At 45.9% G+C, this 26326-nt stretch overlaps 2 protein-coding genes and 1 pseudogene across 2 annotated transcripts in view; 1 reads left to right on the top strand and 2 right to left on the bottom strand.

Annotated features, from left to right (window-relative positions):
* The window catches only part of Zswim5 (zinc finger SWIM-type containing 5), a 112454-nt gene extending 92641 nt beyond the window's left edge, over positions 1-19813 (top strand). Inside the window, exons 6-14 of the mRNA XM_021633421.2 lie at positions 398-574; positions 3667-3813; positions 4440-4577; positions 7460-7720; positions 7974-8109; positions 8761-8918; positions 15367-15530; positions 16220-16301; positions 17000-19813. Coding sequence (XP_021489096.1) covers positions 398-574; positions 3667-3813; positions 4440-4577; positions 7460-7720; positions 7974-8109; positions 8761-8918; positions 15367-15530; positions 16220-16301; positions 17000-17862 — 2126 coding nt within the window. The 3' untranslated portion in view covers positions 17863-19813. The remainder of the gene's footprint in view (positions 1-397; positions 575-3666; positions 3814-4439; positions 4578-7459; positions 7721-7973; positions 8110-8760; positions 8919-15366; positions 15531-16219; positions 16302-16999) is intronic.
* Positions 11731-12862, bottom strand: LOC110546544 (coordinator of PRMT5 and differentiation stimulator-like; annotated as a pseudogene).
* An 889-nt stretch (positions 19814-20702) lies between the features above and the next one.
* Positions 20703-25505, bottom strand: Urod (uroporphyrinogen decarboxylase). Its single transcript, XM_021633416.2, has 10 exons — positions 25363-25505; positions 24633-24745; positions 24432-24511; positions 24295-24357; positions 23881-24078; positions 23631-23792; positions 22282-22419; positions 22026-22126; positions 21864-21930; positions 20703-20940 (listed from the first exon to the last, which is right to left on the bottom strand). The coding sequence occupies exons 1-10, from the start codon at positions 25476-25478 to the stop codon at positions 20779-20781; spliced, it is 1200 nt and encodes a 399-aa protein (XP_021489091.2). The 5' UTR covers positions 25479-25505; the 3' UTR covers positions 20703-20778.
* Positions 25506-26326: the final 821 nt, after the last annotated feature.

Here is a 26326-nt window from a genome sequence, read left to right as displayed (position 1 = left end):
ATATAGCTAAGCATGTACCCTGACTTACTCATAACTAATATCCTGTTTATTCTATTCTAAATTCTGCCAGGTGGCTGGCTACCTCTGCTCAGGCTCATGTGTGTGTCCTCCTCAGTGTCCCAGGGTGAATTCCCTGCACTGTTCACTCTGTCTCAGCATTCACTCTCTCTACTAGAACTCCTCATTCCTGTTTCCTGCCTTAGCTATAGACCAGTCAGCTGCTTATTGACAGGTCAAGAACCCAAGAGATTATACCTACAGGACATAGCTGTACAAAAGGCTCATTTAAGAAGGAGACAGCACGATTACTCAATGTCCAGCTGCTGTGGCTGACCTCCCACCTCTAAGACCTGTGTTAGAACTTCAGATTATTCAGCCGTTCTTTTTCTTTCCCCAGATTCTTTATCCAGACCAAGAAGAACAGTCTTCACTAGAGCCATAGAAGGCCGTGAGTTACATTGGCAAGACAGCCACCTACAGCGAATAATCAGCAGTGATATGTACACAGCTCCTGCCTGCCAGCGGGAAAATGAACGGTTACTCTTTAATTCCCACGGCCAGCCACTGTGGCTCGGTGAGTCCAGCCCTCCTCTGCTCCAAGAATGTCAGGACCCAATCCTACCTGTACCAGGCCACATGAGCCATCAGCACGGGTTTCAGCAACACTAGATACAACCTAGAGTCTGTGCAGCTCGTTTGGAGCATTGACTACCAACGCAGGTCCTTTATTCGAGTTCTGCTTCATTTGTACATGTCCTTAACTGAGATATAATAACCTCAAGTGGAAATATGTATCCTTTCCCTAAGTTCTGGGAAGGAGATAAAGCAGTTGGTGTATATTAATAAGGAAGCCACTAGACATCAGTTTACATGCTTTCAGTTATCTGTTACTAGGCAACATTATATTCTGGTCTGAACTTACATATTTTTCTTGAAAAATGCTATGGGAACTAAGGAGGTAGCTTGATCAGTAAGGACCAGAGTTTGATCCCTAGAGCCCATGTAAAATAATCTCAGGCATGGTGGTATGTACTTACAGTCACAGTACAACAGATTCCTGGAGCTTGCTAGCCAGCCTAGCCTAGTGTAATTAGCTAGTTACAGACCAGTGAGAGGCCTTGTCTCAAAAAAAAAAAAAAAAAAAAAAAGTAGCAAAATGGCTCTGTAGGTAAAAATGCTTCCTGCACAAGCCTGATGACCTGAGTTTGATTGCTGGAACCTAGATACAGTCTGTGGCATACATATGCCTGCACTCACACTCATAGACACATACAATAATTAAAAAAAAAAAAAAAAGCCAAGCACAGTGGTACATGCCTGTAATCTCAGGACTTGGGAAGGCAGAGGCCAGTGGATCTCTGTGAGTTCAAGGCCAGCCAAGCAAGTCCAGCACAGCCAAGTCTACACAGAGAAACCCTGTCTTGGAAAATAAAAAAAAAAGAAAAGGAAAAAAAATTAATTTTAAGAGGGGGATAATGTCTGAGGAGTAATATCCAAGGTTGTCCTCTAGACTCCACACATATGAGCATAATGTACACACACATAAAAATAACACTATATTTGAAATTGTAGTTACCCCATGCTGAGAATTAGGGTGAATTCTGTGTTCATCACCAGTCTGTTTCCATTTTCTCTGTCTCATCTTCCTAGCATCCTTTACAGCAGGATAGAACTGTTTCACCCACTTTAAACTTCTGCAGTAGTTCCCTGGTTTATAATCAGTTTTTCTTAGCTTTATTAGAGAGCACTCATTCTAAAATATAGCTTAGGAGCCTGGTGTGGTGGTAAAAAACTGAACCTTAGAATCTGGGAGGCAGAGGCGGGTGGATCTCTGTGAGTTTGATGCCATTATGGTCTGTAAAGCAACTTCTAGACCAGCTAGGGTTACATGGTGAGACTCTGTTTCCAAAACTCAGCTAACTAACTAACTAACTAACTAAAGCAAGATACGGGGGTCATTAACAGCACAGAAATAAATGACGTACAGATGGGAATTGGGGTCTGCTTTAACGCCTGACAGTATGGAATTGAGTAACCAGTGGATGAGCACAGTCAGTGGAGTGACGTGTATTTATCTTGAATGTTACACAAGCATATCTAATGCCATGGGAAAATGTTTACAATGCACTGTTAAGTTGTAAAACAATGATTATAATATCCCAATTTTGGTTTAAAAAAATTAAAAATCTAGCCAGGAGCAGTGGTGCACACCTGAAATCCCAGCACTTTGGGAGGCAGAGGCAGGTGGATCTCCGTGAGTTGAAGCCAGCCAGTGAGTCCAGGACAGCCAAGGCTACACAGAGGCACCCTGTATCAAAAAAAAAAAGTTAAAAAATTTTAATCTAGATAAATATACATGAATCTGTAAAGAGTAGTAATCTTGTTTTACTTTGTATTTTGCTTATTTGTAACTTTAAATCTTCTTCATTCTTTTATGTGTGTATATGTTTGTGTGTGCACACATATATGAATGTGTGGTTACGCATTCAGATGTCTTGATGTGCATGTGAAGAACAGAAGAAGATAACAAGTATCTTCATCAGTCTCTTTCCACCTTATATTTTGAGAGATATTTCAGTCTATCCCTAAACCTAGAGCATACCAATTCAGCTAGACTGGCAAGCCAGCAAGCCCCTGATATCGCCCTGCTTCCACCTCCCAGTCCCAGTATTTCTGTAATTTTTAATATTAGCTCTAGAGGAAATGACAAAGTAAAAGGAAAGTCTTGTTAGGGTCATTCCCCTAGTTTAAGAAGTTAATAGGTACTGGGCATAGTGGCACACTCAGGAGGCAGAGGCCAGCGGACCCCTATGTACTACCTTTCCAGGCTACAGAGCCTTACAGCATACTTCTAGCTACCTAAACTTTTTTGCCATACTCCAAAAAAAAGTATATAGACTTTCTTTCTGATCTTATTTATATGTGTTTGCTCATATATGCCCTTTGAAAAGAGAGCCTTCCTTGTTTACCTATCTGTTCATAATAATTCTTGTCCTTTAAAGCATAGCTCAAACGTTTTCAGTATAGATATTTGTCTTGTCACTGTCTTATAATGTCTGTTTAGGAATAATTCGTGAGCGTTTTTAGTGCAGCGGTTATGTATTCTTTATCTTTGTACTTCCTTTGCCCAGTGGACTACCTGGTATATAATATAGGTCCTCAGGAAACAGAGGGTTACTAAATGAATGCATTAATCATTTGATAATGAAATAGACATAGTGGTTCATGGCTATAATCCCAGAACTTCCAGACAAGGGGGATCAAGAGTTCAAGGCTACTGTGAGCTGCATATCTGTGAGTTTGTGACCAGCCTAGGCTACCCGAGACCCTGCTCCCAAAACAAGACTAATCATTTGACGATGAGGCTTTTCCTTTAGACAGCTAGCTGCTGCCCCCACCAGGTTCCCATAGCACACGGTCACAGAGAATCTGCATTTTATTGTCCTAGTTGTATACCCCTTCTACACCGAGGCTAGAGGAGCTCTTTCAAGATGGCGTCTTCCACTTTTTATATCCTTGAAGATAGAAAAGTGCAGTCCCTGTTGTAAAGCAGATGCCAAGTTAGAATCTGAGAAACTGGACTGTACACAGACTCCTTTGTCTGTTAAACATATGACTTCCCTGGTTTGAAATTTTAACTGAAAACATTTTCTTCCTGCCTGGTAGAGCATGTACCTACAGCCTGTGCTCGGGTTGATGCGCTGCGATCTCATGGGTACCCAAAAGAGGCTCTCAGACTCACGGTGGCCATCATTAATACTCTGAGGTTGCAGCAGCAGCGGCAGCTAGAGATCTACAAACATCAGAAGAAAGGTACAGTGATTAAGATCCTCTAACATCTTGGGGATCTAAGGGAGATAAGGTCTCAGGAGATAAAAAGAATCAGAACCTAATTTTCATTCTGTACCATGGGCTTGAGAATTCCAAACAATTCTGCCTGCTTGAGTGGAGTACCTCACACCATTCCTGGGAATCTCAGCTTTATTCATTGTCTGTAAAATAGGAACAGTGACCCTGCTTCTAACAGGGCAGGAGGAAGGCCCATTAAGACCTGGAAAAGAAGCCAGGTGCAGTGTTACACACCTGTAATCCCAGCCCTCTGGGAGGCAGAGGCAGGGGGATCTCTGTGAGTTTACAAAGTGAGTTCAGGATAGCCAAGGTTACACAGAGAAACCTTGTCTCAAAACAAAACAAAAAGACCTAAAGAAGATGCTTTTGAAGCTGTAAAGCTGTCTCTGTGTATGGTCCGCCAGCAGACAGTCTAAATTAGAGCTGCCTGGTGGGCTGGTGATCAGGCCAATCAAGCAAAAACATGACAATAAGGGTAGCTTTTCTTTGACTTTCCAGTCAAAGACTGAATGATACTGATTAGGAGACCAAAGCAGAAGAAAAGCACAATTGCCATCTCTGTCTAAAACTTGGAACCTGCTTATTTCCAGAATTGTTGCAGAGAGGAACCACAACTATCACAAACCTGGAGGGCTGGGTGGGCCATCCCCTGGATCCCATTGGCTGCCTGTTTCTCACTTTGACTGAGGCCTGCCGCCTGAATGATGACAGCTACATGGAAATGTCAGGTACGGGGGTCAGCCTGAAGCAAGCCATCTCTCTGCCAAACTCTGGGTCTGCATGTGCATGTCCTGCTTTACCTTACTAGCTTCTTTGGGGGAATAAGAAAGCTTGGAGGAATTTCAGGAGTCAGAGGCCAGAAGTTCAGAGCCGTCTGGAAGTGGAAGAGAACTTCCATAAGAAGAGTGTGTGAGTCAAGCTGTTTGTGGCTATAACCACCTGTAGCCTCAGCTGCCTAGAAAGCTAACGCAGGGAGATCATTTGAGCCCAGGGTTTCAGAGCTGGCCTGGGCCATGTATTTGTGTGTGGGTTTTTTGTTGTTGTTGTTGTTTTTTTTTTTTTTTTTTTTTTTTTTTTTAAGGCCAGGTATAGTGGCTCAGGAGGCTGAAGCAGGAGAATTACAACAGAAAAAGCCATCCTCAACCTACACAGTGTAAGGCCTTGCCTCAAAAACAACAAAGTATCTTTCTTTGAAATCATACAATAATGTTAGCAGGATCTTTTTCTAGTTTCTCTCTGCTCCCCAATCCTTGTGATCTCCGTTGAGAGAATTTAGACAGGGCTGGGTATGATGGCACACATCTTTAATCCCAGCCTTTGGGAGACAGAGGCAAGCAGATCTCTATGAGTGCAAGGTTAACCTTGTCTACCCATAGCAACCTCCAGGCCAGCCAGGGCTATTTAGTGATACCCTGTCTCAAAAGCAAACAAGTAAAAAAAAAAAAAAAAAAAAAAAAAAAAATTAGGCATTAGGCAAGATACACAGAGTGAGGTATAGAAGACCACTGGACTCTATTACAGGTCAAGTGGAACACTCTCAAAGGGAGAGTGGACAGTGCCCAGAGGGGCCACTGCACCGCAGAGCAGCCTCAGAGAGTGAACAGTGAACTGAGGAGACCTTCACGTTTAGGTAGGCTGTATACAACTGCTGCAACAGACAGAAGGTGAGGGCACCTTCCTGTCCAGGTGTTAAGAACGAAGACAGTTCCTGGGTGGTAGCGGCCCACACATTTGATTCCAGCACTTGGGAGGATCTCTGAGTTCGAGGCCAGCCTAGTCTAGAGAGTGAGTTCCAGGACAGCCAGGGCTACACAGAGAAACCTTGTCTCAAAACACCAAAAAAAAAAAAAAAAAAAAAAGAAAGAAAGAAGAAGGAGGAGGAGGAGGGAAGGAAGAAAGAAGACAATGATCACTCTTTATTCTTTACCAGAAAGCCTCCAGCTATTTCTCTCCTGCAGAGTAAAATGTCATTTCCTATCCAGGGCCAGAGATAAAACTCAGATCCCACCCTTCCCCAAATCCCTCCACCCCAGCCTACCTCCCCAAACCCCACCTCACTTTCTTTATTTCTTTTTAAAAGAGGCATCAGGTAGATGCCCCTGGAGCTACAGTAACAAGTGGTTGTGAGCCACTTGACATGGGTGCTAAGAACTGAAGCCATCTCTCCAGCCCCAGAGCCAGTTCTTTTAACTAGTAATAAAAACCCTAAAGTTTCAGGCCCTCATTTTACAGCTGCTGATTATGAAGGAGTCAGCCCCCAGTGACTGTTAAGCACTTCAGCATCTAACTAGCTACCCAGCTATATGCTCTGATTTTCTTTCTTTTTTTTTGGGGGGGGGAGTTTTATTTATTTATTATTTATACAATATTCTGTCTGCTGCATGTACACCTGCACACCAGAAGAGGGCACCAGATCTCACTATAGATGGTTGTGAGCCACCATATGGTTGCTGGGAATTGAACTCAGGACCTTTGGAAGAACAGCCAGTGCTCTTAACCTTTGAGCCATCGCTCCAGCGCTCTGATTTTCTTTTAATATTGTCCCTTGTGGTCATTTGTACCAGTTTCCCAAATGTAAAACAGCTAAGCTAAATACACAGTTTCTCCTTTCCCTTGTACTGTCACTGTTAAATTTATTCACATTTACTTTAGTATTAGTGCACTGCATTTTACTGTCTACAAATATCTCTTACCACACTATCAGCTACTTGCAAGCAGACATTATGATTGATCTTCACGTGATCCTAGCATTACCTGCCACTTAATTGTCTTCTAGAGCTTCTTAAAAAAAAAAAAGGGAGAGAGGAGAAAATAAAAATCTTTTTTGTTTGTTTTGTTTTTGAGCTTATAATTATATCATTCTCTTTCTTCTCTCCAAACCTTCCCATGTACCTCTTTTGATTCCCCATGCTGGTCTCGTACCCTCAAGCCATCCTCGCATCAGTGTCCTAATAAGCTAAACTACAAGCATATGCCATCATACCTAGCTGGGACATTGGCTCTTAAACCAGTGTTCACTTCCTGAAATTCTGAGTGGAGTATATAAAATCATAATATAGAAGATGCAAATGTTTGCAAAGTAAGAGTTAAATGGGATGGAGCCAGGTATCTGGGTAGAGATAAGATAACCCAAGCCAAGCTAGGGCAGGCCCTGATTGTTCTAATCTCCTGCGTAGGGAATCCACATCTTTAGGTACCTAGTGCACAAGACACTTATAGCTTGAAGAACCTGATGTTGCACTGCTCTTCTGGTATGAGGTAATGGAGAAACCTAGAACAATGAGATGATCTCATTCCTTTCAAGTGCTCACACTGAGGTAACAGAAGCAGACACACAAACAATTGTAAACACTGGCAAAGATAGGACTTTATGCTTCCTTGACTGGCGTAGTCAATTTATGTGATATAAGAGTGGGTTTTGCTGTTGTTGTTTTGTTTTGTTTTACAGTTCTCATAATCTTTTTTCAGTATATTTTTCTTGCTGCTCTGAGTTTCTCACATAGCTTTATGATGACTATTGAGCAACTGATATCCCAAAGTGGGAAAAGTAGAGGCTCGGAAGGACATGTCAGACCTGTCCTAAAGAGCCTGGTACACCTGTCGCCCTCAGATATGAATGAAAGCAGACTTCCTGCGTACCAGCATGTACCTGTGGCCTCAGGCTGCCCCCACAGCAATGAGTCATACCTGTCGCTGGCCCTGGAAGTTGCTCTGATGGGCATGGGTCAACAGAGGGTGATGCCTGAAGGCCTTTATGCACAGGATAAGGTGTGCCGTAATGAGGAGCAACTCCTAAGCCAACTCCAGGAACTGCAGCTGGACGACGAGCTAGTACAGACACTGCGGAGGCAGTGCATCTTACTGCTGGAAGGTAAGGGGGCGGCTAAAGTAGCAGAGTCTTTGGTTGTGACTCTGGGCTGCCTCTCTACTATAGAACAGGCATAGAAATATTCATGACATCAAAGAGTAATGAAGGTTTCCATAGTTAGCAAACAAACTCAGATGGGTCCCTGGGCTTTAGTCTAGGATGGAATAGGCATGCATATATACATACATACATGCATACATGCATACATACATACATACATACATAAATAACTGGCCGGCTCATCTTCTTCCCTCAGGAGGCCCCTTCAGCGGTCTAGGAGAAGTTATCCACCGGGAGAGTGTTCCCATGCACACCTTTGCAAAGTACTTGTTCTCAGCTCTGCTGCCTCATGATCCAGACCTGTCCTATAAGTTAGCCTTACGTGCCATGAGGTGGGTAGCCCATGTCCAGCCTGTTTCCCTCTACCAAAACAGAAGCCTTCAGTGCCCTCTCTCTTTGCTTATCCTACTTTCTTTTCCCCCTTTGTCTAGTTCCCAAAACCAAGCCTCCCTTACAGTGGCTTAGGCATTTTCATATGATCTAGGCTCTAGGATTCTTTATTAATGAAGCACTTGGCCCCCTTCCCTATACTTATGGTAGATTGTCTGAGCAGGCCCACAGTAAATATGATGCCTCCCTGTTTTGGAGCCACTTGGGTAGCCTGAGAAGGGATTAATGTCCTTCCATAACTGTGCTCAGTCATGGGTGCAGGTACAGGTCCCCAGGGAAATATATGAGAAGCAGAGATAAATATATATACCCAAAGACCTAGAAACAATGCACTATGAGAATCTTATTTTCAATAAGATAACCCTATGACACTCTATGTGCCTGCCAAATTTCTTTATAGTAGGAACTATTCAGCTTGAGGTTTCCAAGTGCCCAAGTACCTGCCTGACGTCTACTGTAGGTTTAAAACCCTTCAAAGCTCTCAGCCTGTCTTTCCCTCACCAACTCCTCCCCAGCAGAAAGCAAACTTCCCTAAAGGGGCTCACAGTGATCAGAGTCTAAATGAAGCTGATGGCACTTCCTGGGTCTTCTAGGTTACCTGTTCTAGAAAACTCATCTTCTGCAGGCGATACCTCCCACCCTCACCACATGGTGTCTCTGGTGCCCAGCCGTTATCCTCGCTGGTTCACTCTTGGACACTTGGAATCACAGCAGTGTGAACTGGCCTCTACCATGCTGACTGCTGCCAAAGGTAAGTACAGGTACATGTTAGACTCCAGATGTTAGCCCCCACTGTGACTGCCAGTCCAATCCAGGGCCCGTAGTCCCCTGAAAACCAGAAGCCATGTGTTCTCTGCTTACAAGAGCAGTGGGGAGCTTCATGCTGACTGCTCCTTAGAAAGAGCACCTGGCTTCAGATCAGAATTTTTGCCCTAGTTACTAATCTTAGGACCCTGAATATATAGAATCCAATGATTTTTAAGTTTTTTAAATTATTTCATACTATGTCTCTGTATACATGAGTGCTGGTGTTCAGTGAGGTCAGAGGTTTCTGATCCCCTCAGAGCTGGAGTTAACAGGTGGTTGTAAGCTCCCTGACATGAGTGCTGCAAACTGAACTGAGGTTCTCTGCAAGAGCAATGTGTTTTTTTAACCAAAACTCATCTCTCCAGCTCCAAAATTAAATTATTTTTATTTGTTTATCTTTATTTATTTTGTTTTATTATTTGTTTGTTTGAGACAGGGTTTCTCTGTGTAGGACTGGCTGTCCTGGACCTACCTCCGTAAATTGGGCTAGCCTCAGACCTACAGAGATCTAGCTGCCTCTACCTCCTAAGTGCTGGAGGATTAGCGATGTGCACCACCATGCTTGTTCTCACAATCAAATGATTTTTTTTATTAATTTTTTGAGACAGGATTTCTCTGTGTAGCCTTGGCTGTCCTGGACCTGCTTAGTAGACCAGGCTGGCCTCAAACTCACTGTGATCTGTCTGCTTCTTCCTTTCTAAATGCTGGGATTACAGGCATGCACCACTGTACCTGGCTTCAAATGATTTTTAAGTCAACTTTTGAGTGTAATCTTCTATCTAATACAGTCAGTTTATTTTTTCAACCTCAGTTTTTAAAATCTATAAAATGGAGTTCATTGCCAGTGACCTCTCAACTTCCAAGACCGTTGGAAGATGTAATGAAGAATAAGATAGGCTAAATCTCCATACCAAATCAGAGTATGTGGTTGTTCTACCACACTTGGTCAAAGAGTGGAGTCCAGAATGGGTCTGAGCCCTCTGAGCTCATGTAGTCATGTTAGCTTTGCAGGCTTTATCACAGAGAGCAGTGAAGGGGAGCTGTAGATGCAGAGCTGTGACAGAGTACCAGCTGCCCTGGACCCTGAGTATTTGTACAGGAAACTGTGTGGACATTTCTTTTCAGGTGTCTTTTTTTTTTTTAATATGCTTTTTAAAAGTATCTTTGGTGGGGTTGCCTTCAGAGGCCAGAAGAGGCATCAAATCCCAGGGAACTGGAGTCACAAGTTTTGTAAGGTGCTTAATATGGCTGCTGATATATACAATTGGGTCCTAATGGTAGAGCAGCAGGTTCCCTTAACTGAGAAGCTGTCTCTCCAGCCCCATGAACTTGCCCGTTATGAATGTTTTGAAAGATAAACTCAGAAGTGATGGATCCACAGCTTGGAAGCCTATTTCTTCAGCCACCTAAAGTTGTAACAAATAAGATTATTTTGTGACCATAAATTGTAATATTGTGGTGGTAACTGCAGAACTCTGTCAGTAAGACACAGAAGGTGTTACTATATTCAGATTCAAAATCCCTCAGATCATCAAACAGGCTTGAGTAAAAGTGTATTTCTAACCCAGTGTACATTCCTGCATATACTACCCAGACACTAAGTGGATTACCCAAGTACTCTGTGGTTGGAAGTACGTATTCCATGGGTTCTGCTCAGTATTGTTTTCTTCTGGCCTTAAATATGATACTCATCTTAGGCAGCTGTCATGGGTGGATTCAGGAGAACCTGACAAACTCCAGTGTGGTTATGTGGAATGAATGTAGCAGTTGTTTTCTCTCCAGGAATTGACTTCAAAATAGGAATAGGTAATAATAATGAGAATCAGTGGTTGAAAATGCCTACGAGCTTATCCGCAGCTGCGCCCTTGGATTAAAAAAAAAAAAAAAAAAAATGGCTGACCTCATTGAATCTAGGTGGGGGAAATCTCTCCAGACTCCCCGATGCCAACAGTGATAAAGGGGATATGTAGTGTCTTAGTTTGTGTTTTATTGCTGTGAAGAGACACCATGACTAAGGCAACTCTTAGAAAGGAAAACATTTAATTGGGGCTGTTATAGTTTCAGAGGTTTACTCCATTATCATCATGGCGGGAAGCATGGAGGAGCTGAGAGTTCTACCTGCAGATATGAAGGCTGCTGAAGGAGACTGTGCATCATACTGGGTGTAGGTTAGCCTCAAAGCCTACCTCTACAGTGACACACTTCCTCCAACAAGGCCGCACAAAGTCACACCTCCCAGTGCCATGGCAGCTCCTAGTGCCATTCCAACACATGAGTCTGTGGCGACTATACCTACTCAAACCACCGCATACGGTATTGAGAATGAGTCCTTCCTCCATCCTTGGAAGTTAACTACGTTACTAGTAAGAACCAGAGGCTGAGGGATGATAGGATTGTTGTGCGTACATCAGGCAGATACAATGTGAAGCAGCCACAAGGATGAAAGATGTGACTTCTGTACTCTAGGCTGTATAAAAACTTAAGACTGTAATTCATTTAACCCTAAGCATTCATTTTCAGCCATCAACATAGGTAACAATTCTGTTTTTGTTTTTGTCTGAGCCCTGGCTATACTGGAACTTGCTCTGTAAACCAAGCTAGCCTGAAACTCACTGCCTCTGCCTCCCAAGTGCTGGAATTAAAATGTTCACCACCAGAACTGACAGTCAGAATTCACTTCTTTCCCCCCCCCATCTTTATTTATAAAGAATACAACCCTTACACACAAAAATGCAACACAATGCAAAGAGCCCATTAACAACAGTAACAACAAAATGGGAGGGCAGCAGGACCCCAGTTAACACCTGTCTGAGCCCAGTGGGGAGCCACTGGAAACAATGCCTTGGAAAGGATATCTCACTTAAAACATAGGAAACAACTCTTGATCTGGAGGACACAAAAATTCCCCCAGGCAAAAAGTGAGACTTTTAGTCTTCAGCATCATCACACTGTCCTGTTTCAAAGATCATCTTCAAATAATGTGGTATCATTGGAGTGGATGGTGCCAGCTAGGGTCATACATCATGTCTCCTGTGGGACACAACACACCCAAGGTTTAATCTCTAAGAAATGTTGCATGGATGTCATTGACATTGTAAGGATTGCCTTGGTCCATTTTCAGCTCCAAGTCCCAGTGCTCATTAGAAAGATCAGCAGCCTGTTCCATGGGTGGGCAGGGTGGACCTTCTAACAGCTCCTGGGCATACACGTCCCCATCAGCTTCCTTGTCCACAGCAAAGCCTTCCTCTTCAGAACTTGGAGCCTCTCCACGGGTAGGAATATCATGAGGGATGCTCTGGGCTCCACTGGCTAGTTGATCCATGGCCATCTCCTTCTTTGTCTCCTGACCAGTGAGGTCAGCTGTGGCAAAGCCAGCCTCCGCGCTGGGGGCCTCCCCTGCACTTGGCTCCCTGGCCCCTGACGTGTGGCTACCTGAGGGTCCATGCCCTGCTGCCCACAGCTAAGGTGCCTGGGACACTCCCCAGAGTTCACTTCTTAATCTGTTATCTTAACTCACAAAATCAAAGTATAGTCTTAGTTTGATGCTTTAAACAGCCCTAAAACAAATAAAATGAACTTTTGTAGTGTGGAAATAGTAAATAAAAAATAAGCTACAGAGAAAATGCTAAAAACCATACCTAAGAAAGAACATATATCCCAAATATACAAAGAATTCTTAAACTCATCAGGAGCCTGGGGATATAGACCAGTTGGTAGAGTGCAAGCCTCAGATGCTTCAAGTGCTGGGTTTAATCCCCAGCACCACGTAAACCAGGCAGAGCAGTGCACTTGTGAAATCACAGCACTCAGACAGTGGAGGAAGAGGATCAGGAGTTCAAGGTCAGACTCTGCTGCATAAATTCAAGGCCATCCTGGAATGCACGAGATTCTGTCTTTAAAAAAAAAAAAAAAATCTAAAAAACAAACCAAAACAACAATAAACCCCAGAAAACTGACAACAATTTAAAAACTGACAGAAGCCAAGAGAAGTACACACCTTTAATGCCAACACTCAGGAGGCAGAGGCAAGAGGATCTCGGAGTTTGAGACCAGCCTGGTCTACATACATATGTTCTAGGACAGCCAGAACTATATAGTGAGAGCTTGTCTCGACAATAAAATAAAATAGAGCTAGAGAGATGGCTCAGCAGTTAAGAGCACATGCTCTTCCAGAGGACCTGAATTCAATTCCCAGCAGCCACATCGTGGCTCACAACTATCTATAATGGAATTTGATGTCCTCTCCTGTCTTGCAGGCACACATGCAAACAGAGATCTCATGTACCTAAGTAATCTTTAAAAATAAATAAAATTAAAACTTACCACAGAAATGGAAAAACATCTTGCCAGATATCTACAGATAGCAAACAAGTATATGAAATTATATGGGCTGGAGAGATGGCTCAGAGGTTAAGAGCACTGGCTGCTCTTCCAGAGATCATGAGTTCAATTCCCAGCAACCACATGGTGGCTCACAACTATCTATAATGAGATCTGGTGCCCTCTTCTGGCATGCAGGTGTACATGTAGGCAGAATACTGTATACATAATAAATAAATCTTAAAAAAAAAAAGTCTTTAAAAAAAAAAGAAATTATATTCATCAGGATCACATATCACTGGGATATTATAAATTAAATCAACAAGATATCACCATACACTGTTAGATGACTAAGAAAAAAATGTTGGCAACAGTGTGGAACAACAGAAACTCTCACTGCTGGGGGAATGCAAAATACCACAGCCACTTTGGAAGATTGTTTGGCAGGGTTTGGTTTTGTTTCTGGTTTTTGTTTTGTTTTTTGAGACGGGGTTCCTTTGAGTAGCCTTGGCTGTCCTGGACTGCCTTTGTAGACCAGGCTGGTACTCGCAGAGATCTGCCTGCCTCCCAGAATGCTGAGATTACAGGCATGCACCACTGAACCTAGCTTCCTGCTTTGTTTTGTATTTTTTTAAAGATTTATTTATTTATTGTCTATACAATGTTCTGTCTGCAGGTACACCTGCCGCCAGAAGAGGGCAGGATTGATGGTTGTGAGCCACCATGAGGTTGCTGGGAATTGAACTCCGGACCTCTGGAAGAGCAGCCAGTGCTCTTAACCTCTGAGCCATCTCTCCAGCCCCCTGTATTTTTTTTTTTAACAAAGCTAAATAGTCCTACCGTATTCCAGCAGTCGTGTTCCTAGGTATTACCCAAATGAGTCAAAGATACATACATACTCAAACCCGCATAGGAATATTTACATATTTATTCACAATTGTGTCCAAAGCAACCAAAGTGTTCTTCAAAAGGTGAAAAGATAAACTCTGATATATCCATATGGAATGTTAACATATCCAGATGGAGTGTGATCTAGCAATAAAACAAAATAGATTTAGCTGGGATTGGTAGTGCATGCCTTTAATTCCCCACACTTGAGAGGCAGAGGCAGGTGGATCTCTGAATTCAAGGCCAGCAGAGTGAGTTCCAGGACACCCAGGGCTACACAGAGAAACCCTGTCTTGAGAAACAAACAACAAAAACTTTACACATAGGAACCTCACCGTGTATTGCATATTGCAAGAAGCCAATCTGAAAAGGCTGTGTGATTCCAACTGTATAAAATTAAAATTATTAGGGAGGGTCTAGGGAAATGGGGAAAGACTTGTTGAACACAGGAGTTTTTAGGGCAGTGAGACTAGCCAGTATGACATTATGATTTATGGACTCATGTAATGTCTGTAACACACAGACAGTAAACTTTAAAGTATGAAGTTCACTTAATATTTCTTTTTTGTTTTTTGATTTTGAGACAGGGTTTCTCTGTGTAGCCTTGGCTGTCTTGTACTCAATTTGTAAACCAGGCTAGGCTGGCCTTGAACTCATAAAGATCTGCCTGCCTCTGCATTCCCTGAGTGCTTGGGATTACAGGCATGCACCACTGCACCCAGCTTTTCACTTAATATTTCAATTGGGTCACCAAATATATATGGGAGAGGTGAGGAGCTGGAGAGATGGTTCAATGGAAGAGCACTGACTGCTCTTCCAGAGGACCTGGGTTCAAGTCTCAGCACCTGCTTGGTGGCTCACACCTTCCAGTTACAGGGAACTTACGGCCCTCTTCCAACCTCTGAGGGTACCAGGCACACATTCAGTGCACAGATCTGTATATGCAGGTAAAACACCAATATACACAAAATAAAAGAACTTTCAGACAAAAAGATGGGAGCGGTGAATCCGTGTGGGTGCCTAGGAACAGAAAGCTCCACCAGTGGATTTAGAAGAGACACCTGACAGCTTGACCAACCGGAAGGGATGGTAGGGTTCAGGAGCATTGGGTAAATTAGCTCTAATCAGCTTACTGTCCCGGAAAACTCAAACAAACCCTGCCCCTGCCTTTCCAATCACTGCAGGGGACACACTGAGGCTACGAACAATTCTGGAAGCAATACAGAAGCACATCCATTCTTCCTCCCTCATCTTCAAATTGGCTCAAGATGCATTCAAGACTGCTACTCCCACGGACAGCAGTGCAGACAGCACTCTGCTCAATGTGGCCCTGGAGCTGGGTTTACAGGTATGGCTATGACATCACTGTCTTAGCATTAGGTTTGTGGACTAATGACAGTTGGTAGCAGGTACTCCAAGGGGACTGAATATGAGCCATGTCTGGTGCTTTCTGTCTTCCAGAATACAAGTTCTAGGGTAGACAGAAGGTAAGGCACCTGTAAAATCGGCTTTCATTTTAAAGTTAAGGCCAGAAGTAAAATAACTTTAGGCACTATAGGGTCACCATCTTCTCTACCTCCATCTCCCTCCAAGTCTCTCAAGGTATAAGAGCCTTGTTAATCATGAGAAATCCTCATGAGAGGGGTGGGGAGAAATTAAACCTATCCACACAGAGAGAAAAGACCACTATTTACGTAATGGAAAACATTTGTTGTCAGGCTGGGAGTGTATCTCATTTGATGGAGTGATTACCTACATGAAATAAGATCCTAGGTTGGCCCCTAACATTTCATGAACAGAGCATGGTGGGATATATCTCTAATGTCAGTGCTGGAGAGGTAGAGGCAGAGGATTAGAAATTCTAGGTCATGGAGAATTGAAGGCCAACCTGGGCTACATGAGACCCTGTCTCAAGCAAACAGAAAAAAAAAAATTAAAAAAAAAATATATATATATGTTGCTTAAAAGAATAGTATGGGGTAGAAAGGATCCCAACTGTTAGGCTTGGCCCACTGGCAATGCCTCTTCTGTGTCTAGGTAATGCGGATGACCTTGTCCACTCTTAACTGGAGGCGCCGGGAGATGGTTCGATGGTTAGTTACTTGTGCTACAGAAGTAGGTGAGTCTCCTGCCTCCCCCTTCCCCCTGGGGAGTTTGAAGGCTCAACTTTTGGGACAATGACAATGAGTCTTTAGAGCTGCCATATTTCTATTCCTGGTGGCATGGAAAAGGATGCACTACTAGAAGAGGGCCTTCGTTCAGCCAGCCTAAGCCCTCATTGCTTGGACCATATCCTGATGTCAGCCGCAGTTTGAGCCTCTGTGATTAGAAACAGCTGAGAGAATGCATTGTCAGCCACCATTCCCATGTGCTCCCTTGGGAGGGAGTTGGCTCAGTGATTTGGTCCCAGTCTCTGTCTATGCTTCTGAAAAATCACAGACAGTTTGGAGGCCTGAGAACCATTCTAGAACCCAAGCCCAGCATAAAACTCTACCTAGAGGCCCTGCTTCAGGTAGAACCCCCAGGGAGACTTAGGGCCCCACCATGAGACAGACAAACCTGGGAGTCTGTTGCTTCATCTTTAAGAATGCAGCAGAGACCGTCAGCTCTCTGGCCTGGGAAGGAAGGGATGGGAGGAGACACCAGACAGGGTCTGGCCGTTTGGGATGCTCCCTGGTTTGCCTCAGATCATCTCAAGGCTGCTGAGGAGGAGGGAGAACTCCTCTCTGCAGGCCAAATTCAGACCCCAAGTGGTAATCTGGGCAGACTTGGATGGAGACCAAGTAGCCACTGCTGAGCTCAGGCTCTCCCTGACAGGTGTGCGGGCCCTGGTGAGCATCTTGCAGAGCTGGTACACACTCTTCACCCCTACCGAGGCTACCAGTATTGTGGCTGCCACAGCTGTATCCCACACCACGATCCTGCGCCTCAGTCTTGACTACCCACAGCGGGAGGAACTGGCTAGCTGTGCCCGCACACTGGCCCTGCAGTGTGCTATGAAGGATCCACAGAGCTGTGCCTTATCGGCTCTTACACTCTGTGAGAAAGACCACATTGCCTTTGAGGCAGCCTACCAGATTGCCATTGATGCTGCTGCTGGTGGCATGACTCACTCGCAGCTGTTCACTATTGCGCGCTACATGGAGCTCCGTGGCTACCCGCTACGTGCCTTCAAGCTGGCCTCACTGGCCATGAGCCATCTTAACCTGGCCTACAACCAGGACACCCATCCGGCCATCAATGATGTGCTCTGGGCTTGTGCTCTCAGCCACTCTCTGGGAAAGAATGAACTGGCAGCTCTCATCCCCCTGGTGGTGAAGAGTGTGCACTGTGCCACGGTGCTTTCGGATATCCTACGTCGGTGCACAGTGACTGCACCAGGCCTGGCGGGCATCCCAGGCCGCCGCAGCTCTGGAAAGCTCATGTCAACGGATAAAGCACCACTGCGCCAGCTACTGGATGCCACCATCAATGCCTATATCAACACCACACACTCCCGTCTGACACACATCAGTCCCCGCCACTACGGAGAGTTCATCGAGTTCCTGAGCAAGGCTCGGGAGACCTTCCTTCTGCCCCAGGACGGTCACTTGCAATTTGCCCAATTCATTGACAACCTCAAACAGATTTACAAAGGCAAGAAGAAGTTGATGCTGCTGGTTCGGGAGCGCTTTGGCTGAGGAAGTGGATAGCCTGCTGCCAGGGCAGCCTGGGCTCCCAGGTCAGGACAAGGACTCTGAAACATCTGTCTACCCTGAGAGGACTCTGAGCACTCGTGCCTGAGCCAAAAGTACCCCAGACCTAAGAATGGGGAGAGTCCAACATTAGCCAGTATTCCTGCTTTGGCAAGCTTCTTACTCCAGCCCCACTGTTCCTGGAGGAGCTGGGCCCTGCAGACCGATCAGAAGCCCCCACAACATGTCACCTCACGCCCCTTTATCCTGCGTGTCCTGGCCATTGGCCCTCCCTTGGCAAACACAGAACACTGTTCCGTCTCAGGGATTGCTTAACCAGAGAAACAGAAGCATTTATGGTACTGTACATACTATAGTAGATGTGTTGTCGAGCATTGTAAAGCTGTAACTATTTATAAGTCCGACTCTGATTTGATGGGCACTTCAAGTAGCTGTGAGCGGGAGGATAGGCTTGTTTTCTGAGGAGACTCGCACCATTTCTCAGGTTTCCCGAACAGAGTGTATGCTGTTGGCAGTGGGTAAGTGAGGGTGGCAGGGAGAAAAATGGACAGTTAAAATCCAAGTCTTGTCTGTGCAGAAACTGTGGCCTGCAGATAGGACAACTAGCCTAGTGGTCATTGAGGGGCAGAGGTCAAGACTGGCTTAGACACTTGTCTCACAAAGTTGTGAACACTGAAGCTCCTGCCTCTCCCTCACATGCTCCAGGAGCCTGATAAACACCCGAATAACAAGTGCATGGAGAAGACAAAGGTCTAGGAAGCCACTGAGCTTACAGATACATCTGCTCTGGTCACCTTTATGTTAGAGAATCTGCTTTCATCCCCAGTTTGTATGTGTGAATATCTGTATGGATATGTGTTTATGTACACATATGTGCATGCTGTGTCTGTTCTATTTGTGTTTATTATGTGACATGTTAGACTGTGGGTATTTGCTGTTTCATTTCTGTGTGTGTGTGAGATAATGCATACCTATATGTTAAGTATACTCATGTCTCCATGTTTAGTGTCTGTGTATCTAGGCTCACACGGGTACCTGTGTATAAACATGTCTGTGTGTGAGTGTATGCTTGCTAACCATGATGTGTCTTTATGTGAGTGATCTCTCCATGTAGTCTGACCTTGTCTTCATGCTTGGGGATCTGCATGAGTGTGCCTTCTTTCTGCCAGCTCTCTCTTGCCATTCCTGTCTCTTGCTGGCCGAACATTGTTACCCATCTCTGCACCTCCTCTATCTACCTTCTCTCAGCAAACAGGTTTCTGAGCACCTGTGTCCCTCTGCCAATAAGATTGGCCACTTCCACTCCATGGTTCTTACACAAACTTGTTTTCTTCCTCTGACTCTCTACCTCAGACTCCCTCTGCCTACTTTCATCGTAGCCCATTGGTAGCTAACTTGGAGGCTGGGGCTGATATTCCTTTAGCCTTGTCCTTCCTAATTTCTAGTCCTAGTGGGTAACTCCCATGTGAGCCTCTGCTGACCACCAGTGTATCACATTCCTGCTACTTCATGACCCCTGTGCTTAGCCTGGAGTTATAGGAGGTAGCAAGGCACTCAGAAGAATCAGTTGGCTGCAGGTGTCTTCAGTGTTTACTGTTTTGTGTCTTAGTTCCTGAGTTGAGTAGGGTTTATAGGGAAGGGGTGATGTAGCTAGAATATGAACTAAGGACTTTTCTGTCTGATTTACTTTATTTTTCTCTTTGGAAAACTACTTGTCATCTTTTTTATTCCAAACTGACCAGTAAGTTGTATTCGCTGTTTGTGGCTACTAATGTGTTACTGTTCAGCCAAGGGCCCCTACGCTGTCTCAGCCCAATGGGTTGGCCAAAAAAAAAGAAAAAAAAAAGCCACCCCCATTTCTGTATCATGACTTCCCTTTTTTAGCAAGTATGTGAACTCAGTGCTTTTCTATGAATAAACCATGGATCACAGAAAAGATTTTTCTAAAAGCAGAAATTGTGTTTTCTCAGGAGATGAAGCCCATCTCTCCTTGGATGGGACAGAGAGCTGGTTGGGCCTAAGCAGAAATGTACAATAATGGACAGATGGAAGGTTTCTTTGTGTCACTCCCATCTCCATAGCTCTAAGGCACCTCAAAACCTTGCCCTGGGAAACAGTCATGTCATGTCACATGATAAGCAAGATTCAGAGAAACTCAGTGGGTGTGCTCAGAAAATAACGCACAATGAACTTAAGTGCCAGGGTCCGTTTGGCTTCAGAGATCTTTTAGCCTTGCTGTGGGACTAGCCTCAGGCTCCAATCCTAAGCAGCTTAGATCTGTGTCTTTCTGCCCTCCCACACTGTGGTAGCAAAGCTAGTCTCCTCAGCTGTTGTTTACCTAGACCCCATCTTCCCCTCCTGAACACCAAAGTGTTTCAGCCTCTTCTGTTCCCTTTTTAATCTATCTTCTGCGTCCTTCAGAGACACAGAGTCCTGTTATAGGGCTCCCGATTCTTTGTCTATAAAGGTCATAGCCCAGCTCTCTGGAAAGCTGCACCCACATGATGTCACTCTTGGGCTTGGCTGGCTGGTGGCATAACGGTAGTGTGAGCTGTTGTTACTGCTGCAGTGCATGTTCACTGACACCCGAGTCAGTCCTGAGACCTGAGGGAGATACACAGGAGGCAGAAGAAAGGGAGCCAAGGAGCGGGGCCTGGTGGCACACACCTCTAACCCCAGCACTTGAGAGGCAGGGGTAGGTGGATCTATGTGAGTTTGAGGCTGTGTGTATGTGTGTGTGTGTGTGTGTGTGTGTGTGTGATGGGTGGGGGGCTTCAGAAGGAACTAAGGATAAGGACATAAACCTTTACAAAAAAGAAACATGCTGGATTCCAAACTCTGCAAGTTTTATTCCCCTGGAAACAATCTGCGTCGGTGGCACTTGAGCAGAAAGGCACACACTTAATTCTGTCGAAGCAGGCGTGAATGTTTGTGTACCGCATCCACAAAGGCTCCTACGTGTTCTGGGTCCATGTCAGGGTAAAGCCCGTGCCCTAGGTTGGCGATGTAGCGTTGTGGCCCAAAGTCGTCCAACATCTGCCGCACCAGTTGACCAATCTCCTCCTAGAGAACCAGGAGGGCAGTGTAGGAGAGGCCAGCAAGGCTCTGTCCTCCCTTCGCACAACAGTGATGCACACATATGCTTCTGTAGTGTTATTGTCGTTATTTAACAAGGTTATCAGCCATTAAGAAAACAGAAGGGAGGAGCCTGTGAGATGGCTCAGCAGGTAGGGTGCTTGCTGTGCAACCCTGAAGACCTCGGTTCAATCCCTGGGACCCAAATAAAGGTAGAAGATAACTGACCCCACAGAGCTGTCCTCTAACCTCCACTTATGCACCAAATGCACAATAGTAATAAAAAATGCATTTTACCAAACAAAATGAGAGATGGCTGTGGTGGAGTATATCTGTAATCTTAGCACGTTAGGAGGTAGAGGGAGGAAGATGAGTTCAAGACCAACCTCAGCTACACAATGAGTTTGAAGCCAACCTGGGCTACGTGAGACTCTGTCTCAGAAAAAGTATGGATGTGGGAATTTAACTCAGTGGTAAAAAGCTTGCCTAGCAAACACAAGGCTCTGGGTGGGGTCCTTAGCTCCAAGGGGTAATAGTGGGGGAACAAAGGAACAGCCACAAAAATAAATTCTAAATATTTCCTGCTTTCTGCCAGGTGGTGGTGGCACATGCTTTTAATTCCAGTACTTGGGAGGCAGAGGCAGACGGATCTGTGAGTTTGAGGCTAGCCTGGTCTACAGAGCGAGTTCCAAGACAGGCAAGGCTACACAGAGAAACCCTGTCTCAAAAACACCAAACAAACAAACAAAAACCCCAACAACAACAAAAACAAATCCTGCTTTCTTAGGGTTTACGTCGTGTGTATAGAATAAAGGAGGGAGAAAAGTACAATAAAACCACATACATGTGATAACCCAACCTTGCACCGTTCAGAGAGAACACCTTGTACACAATGCAGGGCCACTTCTTACCTCAGATGCATACAAAGCACAGGGATCCAGGTTCCCCTGCAAGGTCACAGTCTTTCCCACACGCTCCCTGGAAGCAGAACCAGTGCCACATTCTCACCACTGCGTATTTGGGGCTGTTATCCTTCCACCTCAGCCTCTAGGCCCCACTCCTCCATCACTCACCTGGCTTTCTTTGGAGCCACTGTCCAGTCAAGCCCAACCACCTCATAGCCAGCCTGGGCCAGCTCTTCCAGGGCAAAATGTCCATCCTTAGCAAAGATGATCTGGAGAAAAAGAGCAGGTCTCTGACACTAAGCCTTGCCGTGCCCGGTAGCCTTTCTTGGCTGTGCTTCTCCTGCCCTCCAGTGGTGACTTCAGTCCATGTAGGACTTAGCCCCCAAAGTGCTACAACCTTCACACAACCTGAGCCAGTCCTCACCATGGGCACAGGTGCCAGACCTGCCTTCTGCAACCCAGCCTTCACTCGCTTGGCCACATCACGGATGTAGGGCAGTGCAAACTTGTTGAAGAGCTCTGAGCCAAGATGTCCTGCATGGGACTCAAAGAGCTGCAATGCCTATAGACAGGCGGTAAGAAAAATGAATGTGACACACAGAAAGAGGAAGTACCTCAGGCCCTGTATACACTTATCTCTTTTTGCACTTTATTTATTTATTTTTTAATTACAGTTTATTCACTTTGTATCCCCCCCCATAAACCCCTCCCTCCTCCCCTCCCAATTCCACCCTTCCTCCCCCTTCTTCATGCATGCTCCTCCCCAAGTTCACTGATAAGGGAGGTCAGATCTCATCAGGAGTGGCTGCATTGTCATCTTCTGTGGCCTGGTAAGGACCTCAGGGGGAGGTGATCAAAGAGCAGGCCAATCAGTTTATGTCAGAGGCAGTCCCTCTTCCCATTACTATGTGACCCACTTAGACACTAAACTGCCACAGGCTACATCTGTGCAGGGGTTCTAGGTTATCTCCATGCCTGGTACTTGGTTGGAGTATGAGTCTCTGGGAAGACCCCTGTGTTCCAATTTTCTGGTTCTGTTGCTCTCCTTGGGGGTACACTTATCTCTTAATTCTCCTTAGGTGACTTTAAACCCTGACATTCCCTGAGGCTAGGAACTCCATTCCAAATTTCGCCTTAAAAGAAAAAAAGCCGGGCACTGGTGGCTCATGCCTTTAACCCCAGCACTTGGGAAATAGAGCCAGGCCTGGTCAAGTTCCTGATCCAGTTCTAGAACAGCCAGGGCTACACAGAGAAACCAATAAAAGAAAGAAAACAGCTGGGTAGTGGAGCACACAACTTTAAGCCCAGCACTTGGGAGGCAGAAGCATGTGGATTAAAAAAAAATAAATAAAAAAGTTTTACCTTCTCCAGATCCTAGCAGCAGCTTCAATCTCCAAATATTCAGACTTCTAAGTCCTGCTGACAGCTTCAGAAAGGGCTTAGAATCTAAATGGTTCTCAACCTGTGGGTCACAACCCTTTGGAGTAGACCAACCTTTTTACAGGGGTCATATATCAGATATCCTGCATATCAGATCTTTACTGTTCACAACAGTGGCAAAATTACAGTTACGAAGTAGCAACAAAATAATCTTATGGTTGGGAGTCACCACACCATGAGGAACTGTATTAGAGGGTGGCAGGAAGGTGGGGGACCACCTAGATAATCCGGCCAGATCACTGGAGGAAAAGTACTGTCCCTGCTCTCTGCAGTTTCGGCAGCTGTTGCTTTGGGTGCTGACCACGCTACAGCCTTGAGTCCCTCAGCACTCACCTGAGCACCTGCAGCCACTTGTCCTATCAGATATGGGACCAGCGCATCAGTGAGTATGCCAAGCAGCTTGTGGCTGGCCTGTGGCCTTTGGTAGAGCCATCGCTTGGCCTGGGCCATGGTACTGGAACTGCCACCTTCAACCATGTATGTCATCAGGGTCCACTGCAGAAGAAGACATAGAATCCCTGTCTATGCCAGACCTACCAGACTGACCTGGTCAAACCCCAGCCCACACCCTGTGCGGAATTACCGGAGCTCCGGCAAAGCCAATCAGTGGCACACGTCCAGCCAGCTGTTGCCGGGTAAGGGTGATGGCTTGGAACACATAGCCCAACTCTGAAGCCACATCTGCTGGATCCCGAAGACGATCAAGGTCCTTCTCTTCTCTTAGTGGCTCTGGGAAGCTGGGCCCTTTGCCGGGTACCATGGTCACCTCCATGCCCAGAGCCTTAAAGGGAATGAAATATCTGGCTTCACAAGCTAGAACTCAGAGGAAAAGGTTCTGTTCAACCCGGTGACAAGAAAAGGAAAGAAAATGAGAACCCCGGCAAACTCTAGTATTTCCCTCTGCCCATTTATGTATTTATCTTGAAGCCCCCACAGGACAGAGGATTCTCCGCCCCTGCCTTCTTTTAAGCTACTTTCTGGGATGGGGAATGAGAACCTGGGGTACAACAAGGATGTCGGAGAAGATGATGGCAGCATCCAGAGGGAACCTTCGCAGTGGCTGTAGGGAATAGCACATAGGTTAGTAAAGCGACACACGGAGGGCATAAATCCCGCCCTCTGTGTAGCCCTCACCTGAAGAGTCAGCTCACAGCAAGCCTCAGGAGAGCGACAGGTACTGAAGAAGTCCTGGGCAGCCCTGGTTTCCCTAAACTCTACAAGAAGAGAGGTAGGACAGGACTCGACCATGAGGTCTTCCAAAGTTACCATCTTCCCCTGAAGAACTTCACCTTCTAGAGTTTCAAGTTTCATCTAGGCCATAGCTTTGGCCCTGACCTGGTAAATAGCGTCCTGCTTGTCGCATGCACCAAACCGGAGTGTAGTCTGTTTCCTCTCCCCACGCTGCTCTCAGGAACGTGTCATTCTTCAGCTCCGGAAAATTCTGGAGCCTAGCGATCAGGTGGAGGGCAGAGGTAGGAGTAAATGTCATCATGCTAGACTGGGCTTTGGGGAAGGCACGGGTTCAGCCAGGCCACTATCTGCCGCCTCCAGGCCCGCTTGCAAACCATGGCTCCCCACCCATTCCACCTCCTTCTTATCAGGTGGCACACAAGCCTCCAGGAGGGCCCCACACTAGGGCCTCTTTCCTACACAACTGTCCACTTTCTCAAACTCAAAGAATTGTACAAACTAGAGGAATGGAATGAAAATCCAGTAAGGAGAGTTTGGGGAGAAAGGAGTTAATCTCGGGAACAGGGCCGCCAGCTTCTGAAGCGGGGTGATCCCCAAAACGAGAGAGAAAGATCAGAGTTGACGGTCCCAGCTGCTAGTTAGAAGTTCTGGGTCTCCTCGAAAGTCTCGGAACGCAGTCCCCAGGCAGTCCCTGGAATAAACACTAGGAAGAGGGGGGCAGGGAGCGGGGAAGGTACCGTTCCATGACTGGGAGATTTGGAATCTCAACGAACTGGGTTCGTACTTGGAGATCCCCGGAAAAAACAAGAGCCCTAAATTAGAAGGCTCGGCTCTGAAAGCAGCGTAGTCCCAGGGCGTGCAGCGGGAAACTCACCCGGCCCCGTTCGCCTCCATGGTAAACAGTAACTGAGCGGTCAGGGCTTTACCCCGAGTCTCCGCCCTGCAGCCCAGGCCCCGCCCCTTCCCAAAGAGACTCTTGGGCGTCGCCATATTGAGAGCCACGTGACCGACCCAGTGACAGCTCTGGGGCTGTCCTCCCTGCTGCCGGTAGGACCCCAACATATTTTCACCGTAAAGTCCACTGTTGCGACGCAGTCACAAAGGACCCAAAAAGAAATGGCCTCTCAGTACATGTTGAGGTGGCGTGAGAAAAAAATTCTCATCTGTGGCCTGACATCCTGAAGACTTAGCTCTCACTCCCGCCCAGGAGTGAGAGGCCTGGCAAACAGGCGGTGCAAAGGCTGTGCGCGAACCATTGACGTTACCCACCAATTTGCAGGAATGATAAGTGCTGAGCAGCAGGACGGGGACTGCTCTACCAAACGTTTGGGAAACCAGAACTCGGTGATCACATTTAAGGGAGCAACGATGATTAGCCTCCTGAGATTAGAAGCAACAAACAGCACCTATCCAGAGTGACTGAACGGTCCTGTCAGGGACAGTGTCCTTCTGCCCGCATCCCTTAGGATAGACAGCTGAAGGAATTTTAAAAGATTTCTCAAGCCGGGCGTGGCAGCTCACGCCTTCAATCCCCGCACTCAGAGGTAGAGGAGCGTGGGTCTCTGAGTTGGAGGCCAGCCTGGTCTGCAGAGTGAGTTCCAGGACAGCCAGGGCTACACACACACACACACACACACACACACACGCACACACACGCACACACACGCACACACACACTCTCCAATTGTAATATTCCTTAGGGACGGGAACACGAAAAGAAGAGGCCAACGTTTCAGAAAAATTGTAGTTATTCAGAGTAGGTAGAATAGCGGCTTGAAGAGCGGTAGCAGCACCAGCTTAAAGAAAGGATCACGAGCCTGCGCTCGGTATCAGCCTGG

The sequence above is a fragment of the Meriones unguiculatus genome, chromosome 3 (genome assembly GCF_030254825.1).
Source record: "Meriones unguiculatus strain TT.TT164.6M chromosome 3, Bangor_MerUng_6.1, whole genome shotgun sequence".
Taxonomy (NCBI): domain Eukaryota; kingdom Metazoa; phylum Chordata; class Mammalia; order Rodentia; family Muridae; genus Meriones; species Meriones unguiculatus.
This window is presented reverse-complemented; position numbering and strand designations above follow the sequence as displayed.